General features: G+C 41.3%; 1 protein-coding gene across 2 annotated transcripts; it reads right to left on the reverse strand.

Annotated features, from left to right (window-relative positions):
• Positions 1-627: 627 nt before the first annotated feature.
• On the reverse strand, positions 628-12423 carry LOC143349908 (uncharacterized). 2 transcript variants are annotated; one of them, XM_076781560.1, is made up of 5 exons: positions 11953-12423; positions 8429-8677; positions 3859-4179; positions 3314-3592; positions 628-2391 (listed from the first exon to the last, which is right to left on the reverse strand). In XM_076781560.1, the coding sequence occupies exons 1-5, from the start codon at positions 11973-11975 to the stop codon at positions 2199-2201; spliced, it is 1065 nt and encodes a 354-aa protein (XP_076637675.1). In that variant the 5' UTR covers positions 11976-12423; the 3' UTR covers positions 628-2198. The 2 variants fall into 2 exon arrangements, with proteins under 2 accessions (XP_076637675.1, XP_076637676.1); XM_076781561.1 differs by lacking the exon at positions 11953-12423 and having other exon boundaries at positions 8429-8694.
• Between the last annotated feature and the right edge of the window lie 248 nt (positions 12424-12671).

The following is a 12671-nucleotide window of genomic DNA, read 5'->3' on the forward strand; positions in this document are numbered from 1 at the left end:
GAGATGAACTTAGCCATTTTGAATAAGAAGACGCAATAGAGGCTCGAAGGCATTGAAGTTTTCGAATTGAAGAAGTTTCCGTTGCAACTTGGAACATTTTCGGACGATTCTGATCCTTGGTATCGGAAGAAGATGATGCCCGAAGAGGTGGCACAAGGTTGGGCGGGATTCCCCGTTGACTTTCGAACTTTGTATCGAGAGAGAAATGTTCTAGGTATGCGCAGAAGTTTCCTCAATTTAACTAAGAGTTTATCTAACTTAAGGAGATGGTTTGTAGAGAAATTGAGAATACACCTAATAGAAACGCTTGTAGTCTGAATTTGTAGTTTTTATTAACTTAAATATACCTTTTGCAAGTATTGATACCAAGCGTCTTGTATAAGTAAATAGTAAAATTATATCGAGTTCGTAGAAAAAGAAATTTTAATGTGCTCCGTAAATTAACCTTAGTTTATTAACCATGGTCGCGAAACCGTTTATCTGCATTATGGCTATTTGCTTGCAGCGAGATCGACGGTTGTATAACTAAATAGTTCAAGTTAGTAGTCGATTATACAACTGAAAAACTCGACAAAGATGGGAATGCCATTCGTTGTTATTCGCAAGAATTTATTGTAATCATTCTCATAATTCGTGTCATCTTTTATTGAAGATGATAGTACAGTTTTTCCATTATACATATTTACAACGATAAACCTATCGTCCTTCCACGAGAAGAAGGCACAATGTCTTTCTATCCCCACTCTTGCTGCAGTCCGCTGATTGGCTGTCACCGATCTTCGTCACAGTTTTCGACCAATCCTGTGAGTCAGTAGATTGCAACAGGAGTGGGGATGCAAGCACGATGTGCCTTCTTCTCGTGGAAGGTAGTACTAGTACAGACCTAATGCATAGATCTAGCATGTTCCTCCATACTCGATACAACGTGTGAACTGTTTCCATTTATACAGTTTAAGTATTTTTACGTGTTTTACAGAAATATTGCACGATCTACGACTCTTGCGGTAACACGTGTAAAAGAGAATCCGTCGACACAGAATTTTAAGGGTTAGGTTAGGTTCTTTACAAAATTTTCCACGATAGACGCAAAAGTCTCAAATATTTAAAGGATATAATAGTAAGAGAGGAAAGATGGGAATATTATTTATTCCAATAACTTAACTTAACGTTTATTATTAAACGCCTCGTGCCGTTACTTTCTTCGTACTTATTTTAGCATTTCTCCGACAGCGTGATTAAAAATTTGCTAATTCGTAACTTCACGATCAACTTATTCTCCGATACTTTTATACATTCCAACAGTATATCATTCATACATAAATACAAACATACCGAATACATACACGAAGTACAGTTAACACGAAAGAGATTTCGTTAGCGAATGTACCACTTACTCGTACGGTTCTAGAGAAAAGATTGACTCGTTTTACGTTTCTTTAACCAATCGCCATCGGTGACGATTCGATCGAACTACTTCCTAATATTGATTCTCTTCTAATTTTCCCATGCACGGAAAATTATTCTACGTTGATATGTATAGTTTCATTATGTTTTATCTACAGAATAATTTATTTGGCATCTTTTAGGACAATAACAACTACATAGTTAGAGCATATAGATAGTAAAAATTATACCCTGATTATTTCGAACAGCTTCATCAACGAATTCGCTAATTTACATATACTGTCGCGTATTATTGTTGCACGTTAATGGGAACGAAATTAAGAGTCAAATTCTTTAGATATTCTATCTTATTAGTTTCTTCTATTCTTATGTACGGCTGTAAATAAAATGTACGATTTTCACGTTTCGTTTTCCCGAATTGTGGCAGTATACGATGCTATATAAATTTTTTTACACGTCCATAATTTTAACGAAGAGCCATTTAATGGCACCCGTTAGTAATCGTAACTGAATCCGAAGGTTATAGAAAATCTCGCAACATTCCCTAAATCCAACCATTTCTCCTATTACGATCGCTATGTATTGTCATTCGTGAAATCCAGACGGTAATCATTTGACAAGAATCATTTTCTTCCTCGATCCTTTTCACCGTGCACGCCCTCTGCCGGATATCGATGAGTACTCGACAAAATATCGCATCCCTGAGAATTGGTATTAGCATCTCTAGAAGAAGAATGTATTCCGAATGTCTCTCTCTTTTTTCCCTTTGTCTCGATTCTTGCATGGGTAAAGGCTTAATAAGGAACATTATCACGAACGTGTGCTTGCTTTCGGTACTCGTGACGTTGACACTTGCTCGTCCACGACCATTTCACACAGACTTTCTGCGGTTTCAGGACGAAGCACTTCGTTCGAAGTACATCGAAGAAGATCTTCCCGATGAAATTCGCGGATGCAGTTCCCGCCATCTTCAGGCACGTTCGGAAACTGAAAGGATCGAATGACGTTCGACGATAATTACACTCTGTCGACGTTTGGAGACTATCATCCCAGAGGTACTTACGCGAGTTGACCTTACATTCGATGTATTTTTGTGTTTGCATTTTGAAACATTAGAATCTTTCTATGTGTTCAGGAGATGTGATTTTTCTAAAGATGTGCAGGAAATTATAAATATGCAGGGAACCATTTCTGGCCACAGATTAGATTTTCGGTAAGGAATTTTTTTCTCGAAAATGCGTAGGATTTCGGGGGTATGTATAATGACCAAAAATGATTGTAATTGACCCCTGTAACTAAAAATATTTTTTTTAGAACGATTTGAAATTTTTTAATTTTGTCGAAAAATTTGTCAATCTATTCGAATTTTTTTCTTGAAAACGGATAGGATTTTATGGGTATGTGTAATGGCCAAAAATGATTGTAATTGACCCCTGCAACTAAAAATAATTTTTCTAGAACGATTCGAAAAAATTTTTTTCACCGAAAAATTTTCCGGTCGGTAGATCAGTTAGATTAAACCACGAAAGTCCATAAGATGTAAGGTCGACTCGTATACCTCGTCTGAGCTACCATGAGTAAACAGGGAACCTTCATACGTTGGTCAAAGAAGTAACTACTATCATATTAATTGTTACAGATGCTGAGTTTGATCTGTAATATCTACCGAGCGATGCTCGTGTAGTTTCTCGTTCCAGACACGAATCCGAGATTACTTATCGACTTAGGAGAAATGTTTTAATTTGTTGAACAGTGCAATTAGTTTGACTTGGAAACGACGTTTCGAATCAAAATCGGAGTGCAAAGGCCAGGGCAATGACCCTTTGTTAGATTACTATTTTTGAACGTTCCCTGTTTACCCACCGGATAGCCTTCGTTCGATATCTAATTCCGAAATTGATAATGGTACCGTTCGTCGCAGGCGCAGTGCATCATGCTCGAGATGCCCCAATTGAAGAGGCCGTAACGCGTCTCGAAGGCTGGTATGAAGAAGGGACACGAGGTGTCGTGTCGACGACAACAGGCGTCCGCTGTACCGAAACCGCCCAGGTTCGTATATTTGGTTGCACGATGACCGCGACCGCACCATTGTGTCCCTGGGATCATCAACAAGTCCCTTCGTGACCGACTTTTGCCCCTCCTCTGCTTGTGACTGCCGCTCGTCGCGTTCAAAAGCTTGGCGAATTTCCTGCATTCGAAATTAACACGCGTACAGTCCATTGTCTCTCATTCGCTACGTTATTTCTATCTATGTTGTCGCGAATGTATCCAAACTAGCGACAACCTGAGAGTGACTATTTCTATCTATAGTAGTCCCTCTCAGGTTGTCGCTAGTTTGGATAGATTTGCGACAACTCGAGAGGGAACGTTATTACGTGTAAAAAATATCTGAAAAACGGCGAATCGACGTTTATAATCGCGTATGGTATTTTCCGTGATACGCGTCGATCGTACCTGCGACGATGCTGCGCGATGATTTGATTCCTCGCTCTCGTTCTCACGCGAGAGCACCGATGGCGCAAGTCAGACGCGGAGGAGAGCCAGGAGAGGTCCCGAGGGATCCTCGACGCGTCCTCGTCGCCGTCCACTTCGAACACCTCGATCGACGCCTGGACATCGTAATCGTCCGAGTGGCGGCTCGACGAGCAAGACCTCTCGTCCCCGTCGGCGAGCTTCTCGTCGACGCAGTCGGTCAGCGTGCCGCCCTCGTATATGAGTTGCAACCTTCTGCCGGTCTCCTGTAGCCAGACTTGCCTCAGTGCTACGTCCGTATCTCTACCGAGGGGCATATCATCATGAAACAATAGAATCTAAGTTGCGTTACACTCGATTTCTTTCCCTAATTAACGGATAGGTGTTCTGGCGTCGCCTCCCGCGCTCGTCGTCTCGCATCGCAAGATGCAAGTCGTAGAGGTTTTTGAAAGGTGTCCCTCTAACTCCAGTCAGGTAATCTAACATGATATAAAACCTCACATAACATAAACCCCAAACAAAAACTTAACCAATTAAACTATAATTGCAGGTCGTAGGAGAAAGAACCCGAGGTACCTGCATACACACAATGAGAAACCCAAAAAGAAACTTCCCAATATCAACTGACTCTAATACTATCACTCTCATCGCAAGATGCAAGTCGTAGAGGTTTTTGAAAGGTGTCCCTCTAACTCCAGTCAGGTAATCTAACATGATAAAACCCCGACATAACATAAATCCCAATCAAAAACTTAACCAATTACACTATAATTGCAGGTCGTAGGAGAAAGAACCCGAGGTACCTGCACACACACAGTGAAGAAACCCTAAAAAAAAAGAACTTCCCAATATCCCAGGGCCTGCTAGAAGCCTTAGTGATGACTCCACTAGCAGGCCCCGGACGAAACATGTCCCCTCCTTTTCTATTCGATCCTCCTACGAATTTCTGGAGTTCCACACCCGCAGCAAAGCAAGCGCCAACAGTGTCAAGAGGGGTGACCATGGATTTCGGGGAACGAACTCCGCGAGTACGATGCTATTTTTCGGTCGAGCTAGAGGTAAAATAGGGAGCGTCGGAACCGATGGAAAAAATCTGTAACCATGACGCGTACGTAATTCGTAGACAGTAGCGCGCGCACGATTCACGGTAGATTGGGCACGCACGTGTTACTGGACTAGCGATTGGCGTGCACCTATGATTGATGCTCCCCCGCCTTACTTTTCCGATGCATCGATAAGCATCTTCCTAAGGCGTCATTAACGCGTTCGAGCCCCGATGACTCGACTTACGATGCAACGTCTCACTCGTTTAGCCCAGGGATTCCCAACGGGGGATGACCCCCCACTGGACCACGACACGTTTGTCAATTTGACAGTCGGAAAGTATAGCAAATTCTTTTCACCAGCATAACCCGAACATATGAAGGCCATCTATTTAGTAACCCTTTATGAATTTATGCTTCTAGCCCAAGTCCTCTTTCAAACACTTGAGTACTCTCGGAACACGTATCCTCGTGGTCTTTCTCCGGGAAAAAATGACTTAGAAACCAGAAGACCTCCTCGATATTAGGTTCTACTTGGAAACGTGCAACGAGTAGTCTTTTCTCGATCAAAAATTGATCGTTCCCGGCGCAGGGGAATCATGAGAACGGGCGGGACGTGCTTTTCTCGTTACGGGAAAAGAGCTTTCCCCCGATTTAAGTGCAAGGCGACGTTTCGCGGTCGTGGAATTCCCTGGTATCCTCGTGAGAGCATCAGCAGATGAGTTACAACCGCTGGTCCGGGGGGCCAGTGTCCTGAAGGACACGACGCGCTCCTGCTCGACGTAATCCTTGCTTACTTAACTTGCCGCTTTTCGGCTTAAGGCCTCGGTTGGCTTAGCGGCCGCCGTCCACGCCCGAACGCGGTAAATTGCTTCCCGATTCGAGAATTTTGGCGACCAACAGCTGCACACGTCCCCTCGACTGCTTTGCAAACTTTTTCCAAGATCTCCGCCCCTCCCCTCGAAAAAAAGGAAACAAAAACGCTCGAGATCGAACGTCAGATTCATTTGGAAACCGCGTTGCAAAAGGGTCGAGGCGTGGACGTCGAACACGCAATACTCGATACAAGAACTCTTAATTCTCCGTCGAGATTATACTAATCGTGCTAGATTTACGTAACGCCGCCATGGAGGGGATAAAAAATGCGATTCACGATAGAAAAACTCTCGATAAAGTCGCATCTCAGACGTTCCTCCGCACGAAGTCGTCTTATTTTAAGAGAATTGACGAGACTGCGTTCTTTAGTTGCAGAAATTTTCCTCGATTGCGACACTCAAAAACAAAAACGTTGAGCTATCCGTTCGGGGGGATCTAGAAGCTCTATCAGAATGTCGAGAGGGGGCTAATAATAAAAAAAAGGGTTAAACGAACGATCAATTTTCAAACGTTCTTTTTTTTCTGTTTTCTTGAAAGGAACAAGGTGAGCGACTCGATTTAGCACGAGTAATTCTATGAGCATCGCGCCAATTGACAAGGACGGGACGAACGGACCGCGGAATGAACGACCGTATCAGCGACTCGCGTTCTTCTAAACGAGACGGCGCTTGAAAGAGGTAAACCGATGCTAAATGCACGCGTTGCAGTCCCGCGTAGCTGGCCGTCGGGCGTATTGGCAACGCTGAAAGGCAAGCATTGTTTTTCTGACAGCTAACAGCGGCATCCTCCTCGAGCCCTACCATAGGGTCGGCAGGGAATGCGCGGAGATTTGCTTCTGGTCGGGAAAATGTTATTCCAACAAAGAGGATAGGGCGACGCCGACCGCACCAACGACGAAAAAACACCGGCCGCCGAGAAATTCCGAAGGATCTAACCGCCTTGTAAACATCGATTCGGATTAAGTTACGGTTCTTACGGACGATAAAGATATTTATTGTGTCCGTTCTTTTCCCCTGCTGTTTCAGCATTAATTTCGCACGGTAAATCGATTTTACTTGCGTGGGAGATGCGACTTTCGCTGTACTCTTTGTTCGATCAAAACCGTATACTATAGAGTGAATAACTTTAATATTTGGTCAAACAATTTTTGTTGTATTTTTGTTTGAGATAAAGAAAAAGAAGTTAATTTTAAATTACTTTATCGTATAGGGCCTAGTTAATAAATGCATAATTTTTATTATTAATTAGGGAGATTCTAGAGGCCAAAATGAGACGAAAATTAAGGGTACTAATTTGTTGGTTGAGGCTTCGTTGAAAAGTTATAGAAACATTTCCGGTCACATAGTATATTTTCGGTGAAGAATTTTTTTCTCGAAAATGCGTAGGATTTCAGGGGTATGTGTAATGACCAAAAATAATTGTAATTGTCCCCTGCAACTAAAAATAATTTTTTTAGAACGATTTGAAATTTTTTAATTTTGTCGAAAAATTTGACCACCTACACGAATTTTTTTCTCGAAAACGCGTAGGATTTCGAGGCTATGTGTAATGACCAAATATGATTGTAATTGACCCCCGTAACCGAAAATAATTTTTTCAGAAGGATTTGAAATTTTTTTTTTTCACCGAAAAATTTAGGCACCTACCCCCCGTCGATTTTTCTTAAAAATTCGTTTTTCACAATTTTAAAGCACGTAAACCTGTATAAACGAATAAAAGAAAACAACGAGATTTCAAGTGCTGAATAAAAAAAAAGAAAACAGCGGTTTGAGATATTCCTGTGGCAGATTTCAAGCTGTATAGTGTCCGAATATTAAAGTTACTGTAAATCTGTGGAGACTGTTTTAATCTACACAGTTTCTAGTATCTTTAAAAATGAAATAAGAAGTTGCTTTTCTCAAAAAGTGTCTAAATAATACATATTGAAACGCTAATTTTCGTTTCAGGTAACACCTATCCGTTAAAGGTCGCATAACAGGTAATCGGGAATACTACTTAATGCCTTGTATCAATCGCTTTGATAAGATAATCCGACCGTGTACACAAATTCCATGCATTTTACTCGGCAACTTATTAACACGTTGATTGCCAGACCAAATCCCTCAAACTGTCCACGAAAACGAAACTCTGTCTTTAGACAATTGTAAACTAGTCGCAGAACTTATTTTTACAGTCTTGTTAAAATTCCAGAGTCCCATTTAGATTTATTTTCTATAATATTTAATCTTGAGAATTAATTTCTTTTAGCTCCTTGGTGAAAAACAATGTCATCCGTATGTGGCGTAACGTGGCAGTCAATGTGTTAAGTACGGTCACTTCACCCGGTACTTAACACTAGGTTTATTCTAAACTTAACGTTGTAGGACTCATAAATATTATTTGTTAGCAATTCACGTTGAATTGAATTGATGTAACGATATGGATGTATACTCTAATTAAAAGAAAAACTGCATTTTAATGCAACTGTCAACGTGGCAAATTATAATAAAAATATGCGCAACGAGTGTCCGTAAACCTAGTGTTAAATTATGTTATCAGAGCGTTCGAGCTCTCCTATTGAAACCAGTAGTATTTCCACAGAAATTTCGCCAGCTGTATGATTCTGAAAGGGGGCAAGGAAGGTCTCTGTTTACCCCCAATTGACGACGGTTTCTTTGGCGCAGATCCCATGCCAGCGTACGACCCGCTCGAGTTCGCCGTCCTGGAGGATCCTGGTGACCGAAATACCGCGGCCCCGCGTGGTCCTGGCGAATTCTAACGAGCTGTTCTTGTATGGCAGAACGTTCGATTCTTGATGAAGAGCCCCGGCGTCCGACAGTACCAGAAGCAGCCCCAATGCCAGCAGCATCGGACACCGAATCCACACGATTCGCCTCTCTTTCCTGAACAGAGTATTCATCGAATATAAAAGGGTTCGAATAATTACATAAATAGAATTCAACATAAACTGTTAAACAAACAATACAGGGTGTTCGGTCTTGGGAAAAATTTCAATGGGAGATTCTAGAGGCCAAAATAAGACGAAAATTAAGAATAACAATTTGTTGATAGAGGCTTCGTTAAAAAATTATTAACGTTTAAAGTTCCACCGGTTCTGAATTTTTTTCTATAAAGTGGGTAGGATTTCGGGGGTATGTTTATTCACCAAAAATGATTGTAATTGACCCCTGCAACTAAAAATAATTTTTTTAGAACGATTTGAAATTTTTTAATTTTGTCGCATAATTTGAAGGAAGACAAATATTATCATTCCTTAAACCGTTAGATTAAACAAATATCGTTTCTCAAAGCAGTTAAACTCGGGCATTAACGTTAAGGGGTTAACAGATCCAATAAAGCTATTCTTTTTACAAGCAAATTAAATTCTACTTCTTCCTCCAATGAGAAGCTTCGAGTTACAATGATTGCAGCTTTTTTACGCGTTCGATACCCTTTCTTGAATATCGACTATAAACGATTTTACTTTAAAACCCAAGTTTTGATAGTAGAATAAATAAAACTAACGAGCAGCAATAATTTTCTATTGTTCCAGTCTCGAACGAGAACACCAGGAGTCAAGTTACAATTGCCTTCAGATTGAATTTCGACGTCTTCCATCCTCGAATTTATTTAAGCGCGCCAACTGCGGATGAATCCGTGCGAAAAAATTCGTCTATGCTCGGGAGCTGAGCATTAAATAAAGCTGTTCTATTTTTATATCGTGCAGCAAAAATTCAAGAGGAATCCGAACAAGTCTTACATTACACTTAGACAAGCACATTCGTTTATAAATTATAGCCGTATCAGCTGCTTGAAATCAATCGAGCAAAATAATAGAACGAATTTAAGGGAGTATTGCTGTCTAGGCTGTCATATCTTCGGCCTTTCTTTGTGATTTTTTTTTTAACGACAGGTAGGTTGTTTTGTACTGACATTTTGCAGATATATTTATTCGTCTTATAGGTATGTACAGTATTTTTTTCATCAAAAAATATTAACAATTGCGAGAGTTATAGCTTCTTGTTTAAAAAAAACGCATTTAAACTGGCTTATATGATATTTCAAGATCTAGCAAACCGATTTACTTCAAATTTGGAGGGAATATTCAGCAGACACGCCTTTATAGCTGGAACTAAAGATTTAAAAAAATATTGACTAAAGACAAACGAACGATTAACAAATAGAAATTCGAAACTCAAAGCGTCGCCATTTCTTTATTTATCAGGATTTTAACTTCTCCCTAGTTCCTGCTATAACTACAACCTTCCTCATGAAGATACTTTAACCCCCTCTGTTTGAAATTATCTGGAACCCTGGAAGCCATTGGAGCACCTTTCCCAAAAGAGCCATTAAATAAGAAGTTACAATTCCCACGATTTTTAATATTTTTCCATGAAAAAAATATTGTACATGCTTAGAAGATGAATAAATATGTCTACAAAGTCTCAGTACAAAACAGCCTATCTATCGTTAAAAAAAAAAAATCACAAAAAATGCCGTGAAATTGTCAGTTTAGACAGCAATACTTCCTTGATTCAGAGAAACTTTTGCTAATGAAATGAGGATGTTCCAAACGATCTATCGTAGAGATAGAATCGTCGTCGAAAGATAAATTGGGTTAATACGGGTGAATTCGCGCGAGAAAGAATATTTCTGTAATTCTGGGAGCCCGTGTCATAGTATCGAATAAGGGTTTATCGAGAAATTCAATTTCCAGCATTTTGTCGTGATTTAAAGAAATTAAATCGACGTGGCTTCGACAAGCACGGAACGCCGATACCATCCGCGATCCCGTCGTTTTCTTTTCGTCGTTTTACGGAGGACTGTTTGGCAGTTGGCCATCGGACGCTTAATCATCTTCTTTTCATCGCGAAGATAAAAAGAAGCCGCGCCTCCGTAACCCGGCTCTTACGTAATTAGCACGTATGATATCTGCAAAGCTGTACGCTCGAAAATTATCCATTAGTTCATCCCTCCCCCACCGCGGGAGATAATTTTCATTACTTCTGTGATCCATCGGTAAATTCCCAAAAATTTACGCGCGGCGAACGTTTTATTTTCAGACGATCCGTGAACACGCTCGTGATCTAACGTATCTCGTGGCATTTGCTTCTGTAACGTCGAGATTCACGAGCTCTATCCAGATTTATCTTCCTTAGCGTTCGAGCTTGGATATTAATTTCTCTAGTTCCACGAGGAACACTTCTGTCGCGTATCTACGAAAGAAAACGAAAGCAAACGCTATCGACATGTTCGCACGATAGATAATCGATAGTAATTCCTATTGAAACGATCTCTGGATCTCATGATCCTCCACCGACGATAGCAATTATCGCTGATAAATTAGTTTCATAAGAAATATACGGGAAAAATATAGATTACGGCAAGCACTACGTAAACTCAATCGCGATATCGTAATTTCGATGCAATTCCTCGCGAGAAATTTTATGTCGGAGTCACCTCGTGAGCCAACGATCGCGTAATTCAGGAGAACGACGAGATAAGCTCGTAACGCGAATCTATATCGTTTTTCGAACTATGATCTTTGACAGTCATATTTTTCAGAGTTTTTAATCGATACGCCGACAATCTACGCTCGTATTTTTCTCGTTCGCGATTCGATTGATAAAAAAATCGCGTATATCTTTCGGCTTCGACGATGGAAACGCTCCGGAGGCTTTCAACGCGTCGTCTACCACGTCATTCGTGCAACGAGCACGCAAATTTTCGTGTAGTCACACCGAGAGACGTTCGTCGAACGACGTATAAATTTTATCAATTAATTTCTGTATTTCTTTGTTCTCAGATCGCTCAATTTCAAGATCCACTTGATCATCGACGCATAGATTTCACAATATTTTTACGCTACTACAAGTAGTCCTGACAAATCAAGAGAAAACGTAGTAGAAAGTAACCAACTTTTTTAAACTTTGTTAATTCCACTATCGTTAACGTTTACTTTAGTAATTTACCAATAGTTTCCTCAAGTATTATTATATAGAACTTTTTACATTTTAATTTGTCAATGAACAGTAACATTCTGCACCTCGTTAATTTACAATGTGTTTATAGGGCACTTTAATGTTTGTAGAGAGATTCTGTACGGTTGAGACTGTTCTAACATTTGATATTTTATTCTCTAGAATCCCTGTTTGGGCCACCGTGGGTCGCAACGTACCTTCGTGACACCCTCAACTGCATCTCATCCGCGAGCAAAAGATTCAAAGTGTCCCCGGGGCGAGTCGGTTCAAGCTCTTCCGTAAATCGCACACCTCCGTGGACCTCGTTGGACTCGTTCAACGAACGGGCATTCGTTCATATTCGACGAACCCAACCACTGTCGCGCTAACGGATCGTCCGTCGACGATCGTCGATCCTCGAAAATCTCCGAACCAGTTCGATTTACTCTTGGACACCTCTTTGGACTGGATTCGATGGACAGGTACGGGAGGAAATTCGCTGAAAAATTGCGGGTAACTGGAAATCACTGATCCCGATGGACGAACACGCGAACGATACGGATGGAGGTAGCGAAATTTGTCGAAATGGCGGCCACGTGGCGGGGAGTAAAGTGTTCTCGCGCCCTTTTCTACGGCGAATGTCGCGTGCACTTCGCACCCACGCGCGGGACACAACTCTCGCGGAGGCAATCGGCCGTGGTGACTGGCGCGCTACGCTCGCGACTCTCCCTTAAATACCGGCGAGAGGTTCTGGTGGTTGTCCAGTTCACCTACACCACCACCTATTCTGTCACCCGCGTCTCCTACCCTCTCCTAGCCTCTTCCCTCGTCGGTTGCGTTTCCCATCCGCAACCCCACTACTGCTCGGATATCAACCGAAGTCTCTGACTCTGCCCCCCCACTAGCTCGACGCTGCACCTTCGATTTCGAAAACAAG

This window comes from Colletes latitarsis, chromosome 14 (assembly GCF_051014445.1).
Source record: "Colletes latitarsis isolate SP2378_abdomen chromosome 14, iyColLati1, whole genome shotgun sequence".
Classification (NCBI taxonomy): Eukaryota; Metazoa; Arthropoda; class Insecta; order Hymenoptera; family Colletidae; genus Colletes; species Colletes latitarsis.

What these genes read in the sequence shown, in the direction of transcription:
- LOC143349908 (XM_076781560.1), bottom strand. Translation starts at nt 11,975, where the DNA reads ATGCAGTTGAGGGTGTCACGAAG. An exon ending in GAAACCGTCGTCAATTGGGG is followed by an intron (nt 4,180 to 8,428) that starts GTAAACAGAGAC and finishes GCCCCTCGGTAG; the next exon opens with AGATACGGACGTAGCACTGA. An exon ending in CACTGCGCCTGCGACGAACG is followed by an intron (nt 2,392 to 3,313) that starts GTACCATTATCA and finishes CGATCCTTTCAG; the next exon opens with TTTCCGAACGTGCCTGAAGA.